Consider the following 18,985-nt stretch of genomic DNA (forward strand, 5'->3'; position numbering starts at 1 on the left):
CTCTCTACAGGAAACTGTTCCTGGCAGTTTCTGATTTAACGGTCTGCCATTCTTTGCAGCGCCTCACTGTTTTAGAATCCCATGACATGCTTCGTAAATTCATCATATTTTTAAGAGACGAAGATCGATGCCGTGATGTATGTGAAAGTTTAGAAGGATGCCATACGCTTTGTCTAATGGGTGAGTATCCGTGGCTGGAACTTGATTGTGTCCTGGCCATCAGGGAAAGCCCAAGTGTTTTGCCTGTCACTATTCTAGAGATTTGGTTGTTTTTTGTAACAATTGGAAGTGCTTACAATAAAAAACACATATTTAGATGGATAGTTAAAATAGACATGTAAATTAAAATCACATGGAAAATGTACCAGCCTGGCAAACTAGTTAAGTGACTGTTAATGAACATTAGATGTCAGCCTTTAGCTTCCTGGCAGTCAAGGAAAAGTGAAAATGTGGTGAATTGCCTGGATAATTCTCATCTCAAGAGAGAAGGGAGGGAGTAGTTAGGTGGGGCTTATATCAGAGCGGCGCCTGCTTTACCTATTTTACAGTGTTTTCATTGTAGATGGAAGAAAGGGTTTGTGAATAGAAGCATTTGAGGCAGAGGCACCGAATTCTCCTTGCCTAAATTTATTTTAGATAGGAAAAGCTTTTTTCTTTTTTGAAGACAGGGTCTCACTTTGTCACCTAGGCTGGACTGCAGTGGCACCGTCATGGCTCACTGCATCCTTGACCTCCTGGGCTTAGGTGATCGTCCCACCTCAGTCTCCTGAATAGCTGGGACTACAAGCGCACACTACCACGGCCGACTAATTTTTGTATTTTTAGTGGAGACAGGGTTTTTCACCATGTTGCCCAGACTAGTCTCAAACTCCTTGGGCTCGAACAATCCACACGCCTCAGCCTGCGAGATTACAGACTTGAGATAAAAACTTCCCTGGGGCCAAATTTCATGAGGAGTTTATGGTGCGAGTGTTCACGCAAGTGACGTTGACTAACTGGTGAACGTTGAATAACAGCAACTTCCCACGACACTCAGATATTCTTCAAAGACCATTTCTTATGTTGACCCTTGATTTTTAAGCATTAATATAATATTAAAATGTAATACTAACTAAATATCACCTACCTCTGTGTGCCTGACATTTTACCTGCTACTTCATCCTCATATGGAGAGTAGGGTTCATCATTCCAATCTTACAAATGAAGAAACAGGTTTGAGACATGGGTTGACGGCCACGGCTCACCTTGTCTGTGGCATAGCCAGGATTTGAAGTCAGCTCGGCCCGTTTCTTACCTTTGCACCACACAGCAGCCTCCGGCATTGACAAGTGCCCCTTATGTGGAAATTTCTTGCTGCACATGGGATGTGGCCACCTGAGCCACAGGCAGGGAGCAGGGCTGGGAGGCACCAAAGTGTTTGTCTGGGCCCATCACACTCAGCCTTCTCTCTCTGTAGGCAACCTCCTACACTTGGGCTCCCTCAGCCCCAGAGTGTTAGAGGAGGAGACAGATGGGTTCGTGAGTTTGCTCACCCAGATGCTGTGCTACTGTCAGAAGTATGTGTCCCAGAAGAAGTCCAACCTGACCCACTGGCATCCTGTCCTTGGCTGGTTCTCCCAATCTGTGGATTATGGGTGAGTCCCAGATGCAAATCACTGTCTTTCCTGCCTCTCCCACCATCTTCTTCTTCTTTCTTTCTTCCAGCTTGTGGTGTTTTGTTTCTTATTACAAAAATAATACGTATTCATTATATATTAATAAATTGTGAGTAAGAACAAAAGAGGCTAAAAACAAGCCCATTATCCTGTAAACCAAAGATAACTTGAGTGAACATCCTGTCAGTTTTCCTATCTAGAAATACTGATCCTTTTTTACAAAATTGAAATCCTATTATTTTGTATTTTGTTCCTGCCATTCAGTTATGGACCTTATCAATGTTTTTTCTTCTTCACTGTCACTTTTATTGATTGACTAGACTGCCATATTTTGGAGATGCTAAAACAAGACAAATGATTCAAAGGGAATAGAAATCACCCAAAATCCTTTTCAAGAGGTGGAATATAAATTTTTAAAAGTGTAATTACGAACTTAAAAACATGAGAAACACTAGACTAGAAGAAGGGAGATCAAGTAAAGCGCAGCTTCATGAATTTGAAATATCTACCTGAGCTGAGATAAAGTGGTTTCTGGAGAGGAACCAGCTCTGCTGCCCAGCTGTTTTCTTGTTCACATATCTGCTCGAGGCGTGGGGTCCCTGGCAGTTACCCTTGCAGCAGAAAACTAAAGACCTGAGGAGGAAATTCCCAAATTTTTCTTTTGTTGTACCTGAGTGACATCCCTGGGTCCTATCTGGTTAAAAAGACTCATTGCTAGGGAACAGCCTGCCCCAGCATGACATCTCAGCCTGAAGAGGATGGGGCGGAGGTGCTGAGAGTCAGGAGGCTGTGGGAGGTAAATGAAGCAGAGCAGCACCTCCGCAGACAGCCTGCTCTCCGCTCCACTTCCTCTTCTTGGAGGGACTTGGACGACTTGCTTTGCCTCGCTTTCCTCATCTGAAACCTGGGGATAGTTTTCACCCTCCCTTTGATAGGGCTTTCTAGAAGGATTGAATGAGATAATGCATGTGAAGCACCTACCAGCAGGCAGGCCTGGCCGTGCTCATGGATGGCAGCTATTAACAATATGATGATCAATGTGGGAACCAGTTAGGGGTGTCACCTCACCTTGAGCAGGAAGGTGACAGCAGATTCCAGGAATTTGAGGGATGCTGAGTATAGTGTGGAGTCAGGCAAGGAACCCCTGGAATGCAAGGAAACACTGAGGAGGCTGCTGAGTCATCTAGATTTGGCCCCCTACCACCTGCAAGCCAGCTGTGAGGAGGGAGGCAGTGTAGTGGGTACAAGATTGTTTTTGTCACCTGGGTGGTAGCAAGTGTCTTCGAGAAGAGTGTGACTCATGGAGCCTGGGGATCTGGGGAAAGCAGACAAGATGAAGAGTCAATGCCCTTGACATACCAGCCCCTCAGCAATGATTTGTTACTTCCACTTTTTATTTTTGTAATCTTCTTTGCCATGTTGAGTGCCAGGTCCTAGCTACAGCTCCCAGTGGAAGGCCGTTAGGAGCTGTGTGGGCTGGCCGTGGCCCTGCATCAGATGGAACTGACAGGCCAGGTCTCCTTTGCTCTTTCCTAGCCTTAACGAGTCAATGCACTTGATCACCAAACAGCTGCAGTTCCTGTGGGGAGTGCCTCTGATCCGGATCTTCTTCTATGATATCCTGAGCAAGAAGCTGCTGGAGAGCCAGGAGCCAGCCCACGCACAGCCAGCATCCCCTCAGAATGTGCTCCCAGTGAAGAGTGAGTGGCGGGAGCAGGCCCAGCCCTGTAGCTCCGCTTGGCTGAAGTACAGCTCCTGTTTCTTCCTGTATGGATGTTGCGCTGTGTTTGTGGGATGCTCTAACTTTGTTTTTGTTGTTGTTGTTCTTGTTGTTAGAGACAGAGTCTCACTTTATCGCCCAGGCTACAGTGCAGTGGCACCATCATAGCTCATACAGCCTCTAACTCCTAGGCTCAGGTGATCCTCCCACATCAGCCTCCCAAGTATAATAGCTGGGACTACAGGCGTGTACTGCCATGCCTGGCTAATTTTTTTTTTTTTTTTAATTTTTGCAGAGATGGGGGCCTTACCTTATTGCCCAGGTTTGTTTCCAATTCCTGACCTCAAGCGATCCTCCTACCTCAGCCTCCCAAAGTGCTGGGATGACATACATGAGCCACCACACCTGGCCTCCAGCTTGTTCCACAACAATTGAGGCTTATTAGGTCACTAAGTTCATATATAGCAAAACAAAAAATCCATAGGAATAGAAAACAAGGATTGGGGAAATAGAAATAGGTGAACACAATCAAGATTGGGTAATAAAAGCATGTCCACACACATATGTTCCATTAGGGCCACTGTGGCTACCTGTGAACTTCAGTTTGGCTGTGAACTAACATGAAATGTTTCAGAAACCAACATGAAAAGGGATCTGTGGATGCTTTCTTCTAATTTCTTAGAAGTAGAGCTTTTCTGAGTTCTTAAGAAAATAAATCTCCCATGTGGGACTCCTTATAAAGGAGCCACTCACTGAACCACAGGCGGGGCTAGTGCTTCAGTGGCTTTCCTATTGCAGGGTCAGTAATGGGTTCCATGGGAAGGTTCTCGTCGCACACTCTTATTAAAAGTTATGGAAAGGCCACTAATGCATAATTTGACAGAGTTACATGCCTGTGGTGGGTTTTCAGGTTCAGGGTGTCTGTTCTACTGAGTGTGTTGCAAAACTCTTGTCTCATAGCTAGCAGTAAGCATGGGCTCAGCAAATGTAACTCCAGCAGGATATCAATGGGAAGGTTGAAAACAAAGGTAGAATATCATTCAAAACCAGGTGTCAGAACTAGAGGTTGTCACGCCTTCCCTCTAAAGGCACAGAAAATACAGATGTAGCCAGGGCCCCTGCCTTTGCCCCTCTTCCCCTAATATAGTCCTCTGAATTTTTACCATTGTGGGTTTTGAAATTTGATGATTTCCAGTATAAGAATCCCATGTAAGATTTGAATATGCCTGGCTTATTCTGAGAAACTTGTGGGTATTCTGAAGAGATCTTTGGGTTGTACCTAAAATCCTGTTGTTAATGTTTTTCTGATTTATCCCAAAGAAATGCCTTGAATTGAGTGAGTTGCCCCACTGTCTGGCCTGGCTGTGCATTTAGAGCTTTACTGAAATGCTCTTCCTTTTCCAGGGTGGGATTTGGCAGCTGGCTGAGCTGCTGCTCGCATGTCTTCTTTTCTCCATGCCAGGTCTCCTAAAGCGTGCTTTTCAAAAGTCGGCATCAGTCCGGAATATTCTCAGGCCTGTTGGGGGTAAACGGGTCGACTCTGCAGAAGTCCAGAAGGTTTGCAACATCTGTGTCCTCTACCAGACCGCGCTGACAACTCTCACACAGATTCGGCTGCAGATACTCACAGGTTCGCAGTCCCCAGGGCATCTTCTTCACCTCTCACATTTGGCAGACAGTTTGTCTTAGCAAAAGTCGATGTTTTTTTCTGGCTTCTTTGACTCTGAAAATAGATTCTGAAGGAGGGCATTTTTGAGCTGTTCCTCTTAGAGATTGGTCCATCTCAGTTAAATTGCTCATGCTCCCCTCAATCATAAGCACTTCCATCTCATTCCTGTTTTGTGACTATTACTTTAATTATGAAGTAGAATTTACTTTTAAAAAGTTTTTGTTTTCTGAGTAAAAAAGCAAAAAAGATAGCGTTGCAAAAAGAAAAAAAGAAAAAGAAAAAAGAAAACCTCTTTTAATTCCATAATCCAAAAACAATCAACTGTGCCTGAGTGTACTGCACATATAAAATAAATATATTTAAATTGAAATATACAGCACTATCCTTTCCAATAATCATTTTACCATGTCACAAATTCTTTGAAAACCTTATCTTTATTGGCTACATAGTATCTCATCACGTGGATATGCCCAACATTTTCCTTTTTAGCTTAACATGGAGGAAAGTCCCCTCTGTGAGCACAGAATTGGGCATCACAGGCTTTTAGGTTGCAGCACAGTTGTTGTTATGAATTGGTCTTACGAGTACAAAAGGCCTTTGTAAACCGTGGAAGCCTTTTATTACATGAAGGATTAAGAACTTCTCTGCTGCATTTTACATTTTTTAACATCATAAATCACTGCTTCTCTTTCACACTTATTTATCCATTCTTCAGATATTTATCGAGCACCCCTGTGTGCCAGGCACTGAGGATACAGAGGTGAAAGAGAGAGCCAAGTTCTTCGTTCCCAAAGGGATTGTATTCTAGTAGTGGGGAGACCGAAAATAAGCAAGTAAAAAGTAGGGCTCATGTAATGATGGGCACTGTGAGAATGAAAATGCTGAGACACGATGTTGGCCTGGGCTACAGCAGGATTTCTCAGCCTTAGCATTATGGATGTCTTGGGCTGGCCCATTCTTTGTCATGAGGGGCTGTCTTGTGTGTTTTGGGATGTTTAGCAGCCCTGGTCCCTACTCATAGATGCCAGTAGCACCTTCCCAACCAGCGTGACAGCCAAACATATCTTCAAATTTCACATTCAGCCAAATGCCCCCTGGGAGGCAAAATCATTCCTGGTTGAAAGCCACTGGCCTAGTATAGTAGCAATGGAGATTAAGGCAGGAGGATTTAGATTTGTTTTAGAGGTAGAAGATATGGGTCTTACTGGTAGCTTGGATTTGGGAGCATGAGGACTAAGGGTTTTAAAGAAGATGCCAGGTTGTTGGCCCAACCACCTGTGTGGATGGTAGCACTGTTTGCTGAGTTGGGGAAGACTGGGTGCAGGGCCTGTGGGGAGTCTGTTGTGCTGTGGCTGTGACAAGGGAAAGGGGCTTGCCGGGCATGCTGGCAGAGGTGACACTCTGGGAGCATCAGCTGAGGGATGGAGTGTAAAGCCATGGGCTTTTAGCCTAGGGCAGGTTTCCCAAAGATGAGCAGAGGGAGGAGAGAAGGGCTAAGACCATACCTGGGGCACCCCAGCGCCTGGGGGTTTGAGCAGCATCTTGAGTGAGGAGTTTGGGGTTGTGGTTTGTGTCCAGCCTTTTTTTTTTTTTTTTTTTTTTTGAGACGGAGTCTCACTCTGTTGCCCAGGCTGTAGTGCAGTAGCGCAATCTCGGCTCACTGCAGGCTCCGCCTCCCGGGTTCACGCCATTCTCCTGCCTCAGCCTCCCGAGTAGCTGGGATTACAGGCACCCGCCACCATGCCCGGCTAATTTTTTTTTTGTATTTTTAGTAGAGACGGGGTTTCACTGTGTTAGCCAGGATGGTCTCGATCTCTTGTCTGTCCAGCTTTTTAAATGAGCTCACATTGAAGCTCATTTTCCCAAGTGAGAGAATCCAAATATAGGTTTTTTAGTCAACTTGAAAATATACACTTTAAGGATGAAGATAAACTAGTCTAAAGTGTATGTTTGATATTCAGTCTATTTAGCAACTTAGATTATAGAAAATAACACTTGTTTTTAAAATACTGCTGTTTTTCTACTGACAACTTAGGAAGTGTCTGTTTGTGCTCCTCACACACATCTGATAGCACTGGCGCCACTGCTGGTCTGTCTGCCATTGCTCTGCCAGGCCCAGTGTCTCCATCTCTGTCTAAATGGCTAGATATGCAGCCCTTGTTGAATCAGTGTGTGATGCTATGAGTATTCTAGTCTACGCTACATGAGTCCTTCACACAGAACTCGAGGACACTTGCTTTTCTTCTTTTATCCTATAGGAGTATATTTGTGATCGCCACAGTGTAACTGTTTCCTCTGTTTCTATTTTAACCTGTTTTTGAATTGTGAGATTTCCACATTCTTGGGTGTGTTTGATATAACATGGACAGTTGAAAGACTAGTTATGAGTGGGGCACCTATGTCATCACCAACAGATCAAGAAAGTCTTGCTTCTAACGGCTTCTTTATAACCACATCCTCCTACCCTTGAAAACGTGAGGTCTAAGCTCTAGGCATAATCACTAAATTGATACAATTCTTGGCCTCCTTTAGAATTCCTTCAGTTCACCCTCTAAGCATCCTTCAGTAGCTCTGATGGAGTTCCCCCAGCTCCCACTGCTGGCTAATATACCTTCCCCAAACAGTTCTTTATTCAAAACTAAATAATTCAGAGAGTGCCCTATAAGATGAGAGGTATTGTAAGGGCTCAAATACAAGGTGACTGTGCTTTTCTGAGGAACACACCTTACTGTATATTCAGTGACACATGGCCTTTCAGATCCAGCCTTTCTAAGTCAATAGCTGCATTATTAGATGTAAACTATACCAGTGATGTGGCCTGTGTGTCTGAGGCCTTGTAACCATCAGGAAACAAACTTAGAATGTCCTCTGTGTCCCCTTTTGCTTCCTCAGGGTTCCATTTTTATATATTTCAGAGCATCCTACCACAGTCATTGACTGCATTTCCACTTTTAACATAATAGAATAATAGAGGTAAATGGGGGGAAGCTTTGCCAAAGGTGGCGAGCCTGCAAGATGGTATAAGGCAAGGGTCAGCAGACTACCGTGTGGGGGCCAAATCCAGCCCACTACTTGTTTTGTTCAATAAGTTTTTACTAGAACAGAGCCAAATCTGTTTCATTCTTTTTTTTTTTTCTTTTTTGTGGAGACGGAGTTTCGCTCTTGTCGCCCAGGCTAGAGTGCAGTGGTGCAATCTCGGCTCACTGCAACCTCCACCTCCCAGGTTCAAGCGATTCTCCTGCCTCAGCCTCCCGAGTAGCTGGGATTACAGGCGCTGGCCACCACGCCCAGCTGATTTTTGTATTTTTCAGTAGAGACAGGGTTTCATCGTGTTGGCCAGGCTGGTCTCAAACTCCTGACCTCAGATGATCCACCTGCCTCAGCCTCCCAGAGTGCTGGGATTATAGGCGTGAGCCACAGCACCGGGCTGCCAAATCTGTTTCTTTACACATTGTCTGTGGCCGCTTTTGTGCTGTAGTGGTAGCACTGAGTAGTTTTAACATTGTTAGACTAAATTTGGCCTGAGGATGCCTCCGTATTTTGAGTCCTTAAGTAAGGAACTGCAGCCTAACTTAGTATGTAAATTGACTAGAAGTCTAACTTAGGACTATTCAGTATTTTTGTAACAAATAGCTGCCAATCACAGCAGCCTAGCTTCAGTCAATCACAGGTGGCCGTCTGATCAGACCATGTTCAAATAAGGCAAAGCCGAGGTGTAACCAGTCAAGCTGTCTCTACCTCACTTCAGTTTTGCCCCTAAATGTTGCCTGCCCAGAATGCGGACTGGAGCTGTCTGAACCTCTTCTGGTTCTGAGGGCTGCCTGATGGATGAATTGTTTTTTGCTCAGACTTGGCTAGATTTAATTTAACAGCAGAGACCTTCTGGCCCACAGTGCCTAAAAATATTTACTCTTTGGCTGTTTCCTGAAACAAATTGCTGATCCCTGATTTAAAGCATAAATGCTAAGTTAGACCTGAGTTCTATTCCTGGCTCTGACATACAGGCTGTGTGATTTGGGGCCAATTATTTAACCTCTCTGTGCTTCAGTTTCCTTCTGTATAAGATGGGGATAACACTGGGCTTCAGAAAGTGGAAAGCAAACAATACATATGGAGTGCTTAGAATGGTGCCTGGCACATAGTCAGCACCCACTGATGACTGGCTCTTATCATTGTTACTCTCGTGGTGATAATGCTTTTCTCCATAATCCCACCTTCTTTTCACGCACATTAAATGTTCATGGATAGGTTTAAGTGTTTTGTTTTCCCACTGGATAGGAGAAATAACAGACTAGGTGGAGCTTGGGTTTCTCTGTCTTTTTTCCAGGTCTCACTTACCTTGATGACCTGCTGCCCAAACTGTGGGCATTTATCTGTGAGCTCGGGCCCCACGGAGGGTTAAAGCTCTTCTTGGAATGCCTGAACAATGACACTGAAGAGTCCAAGCAACTCCTGGCCATGCTGATGCTGTTCTGTGACTGTTCGCGGCACCTCATCACGTAGGTTGACTGCTGTGGGACTGAATTCCTTTCCTAGAATATGGAGAGACCAAAATACAGTGTCAGTAAGGAAGTAATTGCTAATGTGATTACTGCAAACATTTGGACCTGTGTGGCAGGGCATTGTAAGAGCTAGCCATTTACCAGGTGAGCAGTGTACAGTAAATGTTCAGCAGTTGTTAGGGTGGGGCCTGGGAGTTAAAAGTTCCCATCCTTTCAAGGAAGCTGATCAATACCACTGGCTGTGGCTTGGGGTCTCCTGGAGATGGGTTTAGATCATGGCTCAGCCATTTATTCACTGTGCTAACTAGATTCCTGGAAAATTCCAAAGTCAGAGCCAGGGTGCAGATCCTTGCTGAGCAGATCTTGAGACACCCTGGGCAAGGGATCATGGATTCAACCTCTCTGAGACTCAGTTGACTCATCTGTAAATGGGCATAACGATAGCACGTACCTTTTAGGCACATGGTAGGGATTAAAAGACATAATTATTGCAAAGTGCTTGTCACAGTCCCTGGCACACAGGATGAGTTCAATACTTGTTGGCTCTTATTATTATCAAGCTGACCCTGAGCAAGTTTCTTAACCTCTTTGAGTCTCTATTTCCTTATTAGAATGAAGAGAATATTACCAGTTCAATAGAGGGTAAGTGAAAAAAACAGCGTCAAATACTTAGTGCAGTGCCTGGCACAGAGTGGGAAATTAACAAACATTAGTCCCATTTAGTACCTTTGGTTTTTAAGCTTATGCATCTTGTGTGTTTGGTATTCTTTTCATTCCACCTTTTCCCAAAAGGTTGATAAGATACAATGGACCTCAGGCAGTAATGTTCAGGCTGGAAGACATTAGCGGGAGAGGATCAGGGACATGTAGGTGGCAGATTGGGTGAGGATCATGGAAGAACTCACTGAGCAGTTGGAGGCAAGAGCAGGGGTCTAGCTGCTGGTGAAGACATCCTTAATCACTGGATGGGGGTAAGCCAAGAGTGAATCTTATTCTAGTGTATGGAGCAGTGTTAGGAAATGTTCAGATAGAGCTGTGTCTTAAATGGCTCATTTATTCATATGTTCTTTCAAACATTTATTCATTTACTCACAAATGCTTACTAAGTACCTACTAAGTGTCACTAGTATGTCACTAGTATGTGTCTTAGATATCGAATAAGATTCTACAGCTTTCCTCAGTAAACATCGACTCTCGGTCAGCGTTCCTTGATATGCAGACGTGAATAAGGAAGGCGTGAATTGAGGTGTGAATTAAGAAAGTGTCACAGTCAGATCCTTATGAATAAGAAAAATACAGAGTACAGATTTTTTCTTAATTGTAGTTTTTAACTTTTTACTATGGTCAATTTCAAATTAATAGAAAGTAGAAGGGATAATATAATGAACCCTCATGTGCCTGTTACCGGCTTCAACAGTACCAACTCATAGCTAGTTTTGCTTCATCCAAATGCCCACCTGCTTTTCTCTCCCACATTATTTTGAAGCAAATCCTAGACATCATATCATTTTTTTTTCATTTTATTTTTATTTTATTTTACTTTAAGTTCTGGGATACATGTGCTGAAAGTGCAGGTTTGTTAACATAGGTATACATGTGCTGTGGTGGTTTGCTGCACCTATCACTCCATCATCTAGGTTTTAAGCTCTACATGCAGTAGGTATTTGTCCTAAGGCTCTCCCTCCCCTTTCCCCCTACCCCTGATGATATCATATCATTTTATCTGTAGATTTTACAGTAAGTATCTCTACAAAATAAAGCTTATTTCTCAACCTTGTTTATTGTCTATTAAACAGTACAGATTTTTTTTCTCTTCACCTTTTTTCAGTGTGGAATTCTGGGTCATTTTCTCTCTGATTTAGAATCCTTGATGACATTGAAGTTTATGAAGAACAGATTTCATTCAAACTGGAAGAGCTGGTCACCATCTCCTCTTTCCTGAATTGCTTTGTATTTAAGATGATCTGGGATGGAATTGTAGGTAAGAGAAAAGGTGTCTGCTGTTGTTTGGTTGATGCTGCACCCAGGGAGGCCGAAGAGTCTATAGCATCAACTGATTCTTAGCTTTATTGTCTCTCCAAGTTAATAAAATGTGCATATTTATTCCCATAATTGGAAATTTTCTTTCTTTACTCTCTGTGACTTCTTAAGATAGTGGTGCGGTTATAGAAGTCTTGCTCTCCCAGGCTCCCTTTAGGATTTGCATGTATGTGTCGAGGATTATTAATGATGATTAATTTTGCCCTGAATCTCCTGTTGATTCTTCCATTTGATTTCCATGAAGATAAAACATGCCAGTGCACACTTGAGATGAGAGTCCACCTCCCGAAGTGTCTCCAATTGTTCAGGACAAAGTTCCTTACATTAAAAAGGCCCTTCGGATGACAAACTAGTGGGAGGCAGCATGAGTGATTTTGTCTGAGAGGTACTCAGGCCCTGCAGACACTTAGCACGTACCCAGGGTGCCTTTTAATTCCGTTGATTCCACATGTAATTCAGAGCGAGGGAGATCAAGGACTTGATGACAACTGCAGAAGACAAGAGCTGTCCTCCCCCTGCTCTCTGACTGTGACTCCTCCTCTGACTTTCCTGTTTGTTTGTCCCACAGAGAACGCCAAGGGCGAGACCTTGGAGCTGTTCCAGTCTGTCCACGGGTGGCTGATGGTGCTGTATGAGCGGGACTGCCGGCGGCGCTTCACCCCCGAGGACCACTGGCTGCGAAAGTGAGCTCCAGGGGTGAGGAGGGCTCCATGGAAGCCAGCCTGCTCCGGCACGCTGCCCGAGCACTCAGCTCTCATGTTCTAGGGCAGAGAGGACTTTTTCCCTCTGCTTCATTTTGTCTGTTCATTTGTGTAAAGAGAGCTGCTGTCCCTGTGAAGCACCTGTCAGGACGCTTCTGTTAAGAGATGTTTACACCAAATATGATTAGAGTTAATTAATGGCGACAGAGCCAGATTATATTTAGCATACATTTCTCATCCAGACTAGGAAGAGGTCTTTTAGCTGAGCTGAGCAACAGAGCATGAGAGTTAAAAGGCAGTTTTTATTACCAGAATTACTAGAGTAAAAACTGCTTTTAGGTTTTTTGGAGAGTAATGGGGTGGGGGAAATCCTCCTATCACAACTGAACATAGGCATGTATCTTCGTTTTTATCAATGAGTTCAAGCTTTATGGCAACTGCTGAAGCTGTGGCACTAGAGCAGGGACTGGCAAACTTTTTCTTTAAAGAGCCAGATGACTTTAGGCTTTGTGGATCAGACAGTCTCTGTTGTAGCTACTCAACTCTGCTCTTGTAGCACAAAAGCTGCCACAGGCTATACATGTATGAATGAGTATGGTCATGTTCCCATCAGACAGCAGGCTGCATGTGGCCCACATGGTGTCATTTCCCAGCCTCACACTAGAGGGTGGTTTCCTTCTTTTAATTCTCCCAAACCCATGTCTTTCTTCTCAAGGGATCTCAAACCTAGTGTGCTCTTCCAAGAACTCGACAGGGACAGAAAACGGGCACAGTTGATCCTGCAGTACATCCCACATGTCATCCCTCACAAAAACGTGAGTTGCACTCAGAGCTGGGCCCCAATGTGTCTTTCTGTTCCCCCACGTGGTTCCTGCCTTTCCATCCTTGCTACGGCAATTGGAGGTGACTAAGTGGGATCATTCATTCAGCACAAGGAAACAGTGGTTGCTATTACTCTGGTGGGGTTACACCATGTGCTGGGGTACAGAGCTGGAGAAGACAGTGTGAACTGGCGATTCTGGTGGAGTGGCAGCCCAGGTGCGGAGACCTGACTGGCTGGAGGGAGGGAAAGGGGACAGGAAAGGGTCCCACAGGCAAAAGTAGACAGTGTTGAAAGGCTGAGTTAGAGAGGATGAGGTGCTTTTGGAGAGCCAAATGTGCAGTGTGGCTGGAGAGAATAGAAAGGATGGGGTCAAGAGGAAGCCAAGGAGGGTAGTAGGAACTAGAGCAAGACAGCCTTAGAAACCAAGGCTGAGAGCAAGGGCTTTCTGCAAAGCCACCGGAGGGCTGGAAGCTTAGGAGGCACCTGGTCAGAGCCATACTTCAGGAAGGTCATCCTGGCTGCAGTGTGGAGGGCTGGCTAGAGGCGGGGGTGTTAAAGCAAGCTGTCCTGCACTAGGGTGGGCCCTGGGAGTCAAAAGATGAGCAAGTCAAGAGATTTTTAAGGAGGCCTCGGAGAATGGTCACATCCCGAGGGGAAAGAAAGGAAGAATTCAGGTGATGCTCAGGTGTCTGGCTTGGGTGCTTGGGGAGTGTTTTCCTGAAGTGGAAGAGCAGGACTGGGACATGGTGGCGAGTTCAGCATCGAGCAGGTAGGATGTGAGATGTCTCTGGCTCCTGGAAGCCATTGGACAGGGGGTCTGGCATTCAGGAGGGAGGAGCCTGTGTGCGGAGAGCACCCAAATCTCCTGACTGCCCCCATGGACTGAGAGAGGTAGTCAGGGAATCAGACAGCACCCAAGTCTCCTGACTCCCCCCATAGCCTGGGTGAGGTGATCGGGGAGTCAGACGGAGTGAGAAGTCCGGGGCATTGAGAAGTCCGGGGCACTGAGGCAGAGCCCTGCAGGACCCGTCCCACAGAGGGCCAGCACGAGGAGGGAAGGAGGGAAACTAGGAGAGTGCCGCACACCCGGGGAATGAGAGAGACTTGGGGAGGATTGGGCTGTGGCAGGAGCATCCAGGAAATGAGGGTAGCAAGCATGGCTCACATCCCTGGTGAGTGTCAGGCACTCTGGAAATGTCCGATGCTAAGGGGACACTCAGCTCCTCTTAGAAGAGGCTTCTAGGAGTCTAGGTTGTGTCCTTTATTTTTCTCCTGTTCTATTTTCTTTTTCTTTTTTTAATGAAGTAGACATATTTTTAGAAAAGAGCATAAATCATATTTTTGTAAATTAAATCTCATTTTTCAGAGGTATTTCATCCTCACTGCTGTCTGATACTGTTCTGTCCTTGACTTTAATACTTATGGTTGCTATTCTTTCCCCTCAAGCAGTGATGTGCAAACAATGTGGCTGTTTAAATTCTTAACTGCACTTGGCAAACTCTCAGAAGTGAAGGGCCTTATGGCAATTACTTAATCAAATGTGCCCTCCTTGAGGGAGCCCCTGCTATGATGTCCCTGACCTTGCTTCCAATAGGAAATGCACAGCTTTGCAAAACAGGCCGTCTGTGGCTTTACTTTTCCAAAAGATAGAACATTCTTCCTCATCATGAACTGTGCTTCTCTGTAACTTCTACCCTTTGGTCCTTGAACAACCCCTAAAAGTGGCTTCTTTTATCTTCTGTGATCTGTTGGCAGCTCCCATTTGTATCTGGGGCTTGTGTTTTCCAAGCGTAGTATCCTTAGCCTCTCCACCTCGTCTTTGTTTGAAATAGGCTCCAGCCTTCATCTCCTAGGCCTCATCTGGTTTGGTGGTGTCTGGTTTAAAATGCAGCCCCTCCTCCTGGACCTGCATGTCTGTGAAATCAGCCTCTGACCATTGCATTCCCATAACACATAGTCTAGACCCTCCGCTCTGTTCCTCTGTGGTTCACGTGTGCTGTGGCCACTGGAGGTGCTGCACAATATTTTAGATTTCTGAGGGGAACACAGTGAGACACCACATGAACTACTAGTTCAGAGTAGTTCGTGGTTTCAACATGAGATTGCACTACATTCTTTTTAATGATGTTTGCAAAGCTGGCTTGTAAGAACGAACTAAAAATATTTTATATTTCAAAGTATGTGCATTTGTAAAATACAGCAACTGAGGTCTTAGGACATAAATATTTGGGACCTAACTACCTAGTAAACGGGACTGCTAGGGATTTCTTTTGGCCTAGGAGTACCATGAAAAAAGTTACTGCAGTGATAGAGGTGCTGTGAATAAGAAAGTTTGGGAACCGCTGAGATAAATTAGAATGACTTTTAAGTCCAGGGTATATAGTAATCCCCACATTTTTTTTTTCTTTTGAGAATTTTGCTTAAATATGTCATCAAGGTTGTTTGTCCTTAGTTCATAAAATTTCCTCCCTCAGGAAAATGGGGCCCTCCTCATCTCCTGTCCCTTCCTGCTTCGTGATTGCAGGTCCTGGGGGAGTATCTAAGGCTTGGTGTTTTCAGAGCAGATGAGCTGTCTTGTTGCCCCTCCGCCCATCTCAAGCTTCAAGCTCCCCTTAATGGCATGTGTGCTGCCCTCTGCCGTTGAAATATTCTTGCTGGAGCCCACAGGAGGGTAATAGGCTCTCTCTGCTCTGTTACTCTTATACCATCTGCCCTAAATGTTGAACCTCTCCCTTGTTCTCGATTTCACTATAATGCCTTTCTTGTTTTCCTTAACATTTGTTAAAGCCTCAGCTCTGCCTGGCTCACGTGCACAGCACTTCATTTTCTGCACCCTTTTATATCGCTTTTACCTATTTATGTGTGACTCATCCCCTGGCTGGCCCTTAAGTCCTCTCTGCCTTTTGTTTTTACCCAGAAGGCCTAAGAGGTGTGGGGTGGGCAGAGGCTGTGTAGTATGGGGGCTGTGTGTGGGCCTTGGATTTCATTCCATCCCCCTGCCCACCAACTGTGTAGCCTTGGGTTAGTAAGGTCTTCATCTGTAGAATGGGGAGAATGATCCGTACCCAGCTGTCCACTGCAGTCGCTGAGGTTGCCCAGCCCTTGCAGCCTGGATAAGCTTGCCTCAGACCTTCTTCCATGCCCCATAGAAATCCAGAGCCCCATCCAGGCTTTCTGTGGTCGCTTCTGTCTCTTTAGTTCTGTTTCTGTGTCTTCTGCTATCTCCACCCCATACTGGATTGACCCAGATGTAACTCGCCTTCCGCCTGTGTATCACCAAACAGCACCCCTTCAGGTGGTCATGCCAAAGATTTGGGGTCATAGGAAGTAGCTGTGTCACAAACTACACGACTCCACATGACGAACACCTGTTCTCAAAAGTCCTACAGTTCCCCTGCCATGGAGGGGAGAGGTAGGAGCACCCTTCATTCCTATCACCAGCCTCCCTCCCTGTGTCCCCAGTCTGTCCCCTCTCTTCTGCATGGCCCTGGAACCTCTCAGGGCTTTTGGTTCTACTCAGAGCACGTCAGTCCTGTCAGGTCTAGATCTGTCAACCAGCCTCAGCGAGATGCTTCACTGAACAGTAGTTCCTCCACTCAGTACCATCCCCTTTCTTCTTTTTTTTTTTTTTTTTTTTTTTAAGACAGAGTCTTGCTCTGTCGCCCAGGCTGGAGTGCAGTGGCGCGATCTCAGCTCACTGCAAGCTCCACCTCCCGGGTTCACGCCATTCTCCTGCCTCAGCCTCCTGAGTAGCTGGGACTACAGGCACTCGCCACCACGCCCAGCTAATTTTTTGTATTTTTAGTGGAGACAGGGTTTCACCGTGTTAGCCAGGATGGTCTCGTTCTCCTGACCTCATGATCCGCCTGCCTTGGCCTCCCAAAGTGCTGGGATTACAGGCGTGAGCCACCGTGCTCAGCCCATCCCCTTTTTTCTTAAGCGGCTGTTGGTCATTGCTTTTTTTGTTACCATCATATTTGCCTAATAGAGTTAACATAATAATTAAATGAAAATGTACTAGCACCCACTGGTATATAGTATTTCCTGTTGTTGTTACTATTATTACTGTTCTTTCTTTTTTTTGTTTTTGAGACAGAGTTTCGCTCTCGTTGCCCAGGCTGCAGTGTGATGGTGCGATCTTGGCTCACCACAACCTGCGCCTCCCAGGTTCAAGCAATTCTCCTGCCTCAGCCTCCTGAGTAGCTGGGATTACAGGCATGTGCCACCACGCCCAGCTAATTTTGTATTTTTAGTAGAGTTGGGGTTTCTCCCTGTTGGTCAGGCTGGTCTCGAACTCCCGACCTCAGGTGATCCGCCTGCCTCGGCCTCCTAAAGTGCTGGGATTACAGGCGTGAGCCACTGCGCCCGGCTGTTACTTGTTATTTGTATTTAATTAAGTTCTTGACTTTGGGGGAGATTCCCATTTTTAAAAAAAAAGCTGTGGTTGGATTTATGTATCATTCAGCTGACTTGATTTAAATGGTATTAGGGTGCTGATTCTTGAGCCCAGGATGGGGCAAAGAGTCATGCTCTTTCTAAATAGGTTTAGCAGAATCTTAAGAATAAGGAGAGAGGGTTCTTTTCAAGCAGTAATTGAGAAATATTACTGGTGGGACTGTGGTGGGCTTGAAGGCACAGAGGAGGCAGGTTGAAAGGTCAGGGAGCTTTATACTGTAGGGTCATTTTTAAATTTTCTGACAGTAGGAAAAGTTATCTTTGAATTATTTTTGTTCTTAGGATTCATAATATTGATTTCCCTTAAAGCAGGCACAGCTAGATAAAGAAGCCTCTGTAACTTGTTCTGCCACCAAGTTTTTATAGTGGATTATTGGCTGAATGAGGAGGATTTTCTTTTTTCTTTTTTTTTTTTGTTTGAGACAGAGTCTCGCTCTGTTCCCCAGGCTGGAGTGCAATGGCGCGATCTTGGCTCACTGTAACCTCTGCCTCCTGGGTTCAAGTGATTCTCCTGCCTCAGCCTCCCAAGTAGCTTAGGATTACAGGTGCACGCCACCACACCCAGCTAATTTTTGTATTTTGTATTTAGTAGAGACAAGGTTTCACCATGTTGGCCAGGCTGGTTTTGAACTCCTGACCTCAGGTAATCCGCCCACCTGGGCCTCCCAGAGTGCTGGGATTATGGGCGTGAGCCACCACGCCCAGCCTTGAGGAGGATTTTCTAGTGGGCCATTCCTAGCTGGACCGTAGCTGCAGCCAGACCACTCTTTCCGGATCATTTTTTGCTTGACGTGTATTCAACAATATTTCTAATTCCCACAAGTGTTCCAGGGAATGCTTCTGTTCTCGCAAGACACTTCTAACCGGTAGCACATGTTAAGGCATCCCATTCTGCTTGCATCTCATCTAACTTCAGTTTCAGTCATTTTTGCAGGGTGTTTTTATGGAATCATCAGTTTGCTGACCCTGTTTTCTGGTCCCGCCTTTGTTCATTTTAGAGAGTTCTCCTGTTTCGAACCATGGTTACCAAGGAGAAGGAGAAACTGGGGCTGGTGGAAACCAGCTCTGCCTCCCCGCACGTCACTCACATCACCATCCGCCGGTCCAGGATGCTGGAGGTGAGTGTGAAGCCTATGGAATCCTACCACGAGGAAGTGGGCCCTGCAACATGGAAGCTCTTTAGTGGATGGTCTCTGGCTTTTGAACTGTTCCTGTTACTCGTTGATCTGAAATCAAGGCTCTGGGAGCAGGAAAGGGGTCATTTGTCCTGTTGACTGCTCTTGAACAGCTGCTTGGTTAAACATGTCCTCATTGCTGGAGACCTAGCAGTGTCTTCCTTTACCCCATGAGAGCTAGAGTATCCTGGGCTAGAGCATCCACCTCTTCATGTCCCTTTGAATTGAGGACAGGAGCTGCCAGT

General features: G+C 45.4%; 1 protein-coding gene across 9 annotated transcripts in view; it reads left to right on the forward strand.

Moving 5' to 3' along the window:
• Positions 1–18,985, forward strand: part of UBE3B (ubiquitin protein ligase E3B) — a 59,048-nt gene that overhangs the window by 20,664 nt on the left and 19,399 nt on the right. For all 9 annotated transcript variants that reach the window (XM_002823722.6, XM_003778120.5, XM_009248224.4 and 6 more), the window contains 9 exons: positions 60–180; positions 1,457–1,634; positions 3,192–3,355; positions 4,838–5,005; positions 9,372–9,543; positions 11,409–11,527; positions 12,155–12,269; positions 13,003–13,102; positions 18,564–18,683. In XM_002823722.6, coding sequence (XP_002823768.3) covers positions 60–180; positions 1,457–1,634; positions 3,192–3,355; positions 4,838–5,005; positions 9,372–9,543; positions 11,409–11,527; positions 12,155–12,269; positions 13,003–13,102; positions 18,564–18,683 — 1,257 coding nt within the window. The remainder of the gene's footprint in view (positions 1–59; positions 181–1,456; positions 1,635–3,191; positions 3,356–4,837; positions 5,006–9,371; positions 9,544–11,408; positions 11,528–12,154; positions 12,270–13,002; positions 13,103–18,563; positions 18,684–18,985) is intronic.

Source organism: Pongo abelii, chromosome 10, assembly GCF_028885655.2.
Source record: "Pongo abelii isolate AG06213 chromosome 10, NHGRI_mPonAbe1-v2.0_pri, whole genome shotgun sequence".
Taxonomy (NCBI): domain Eukaryota; kingdom Metazoa; phylum Chordata; class Mammalia; order Primates; family Hominidae; genus Pongo; species Pongo abelii.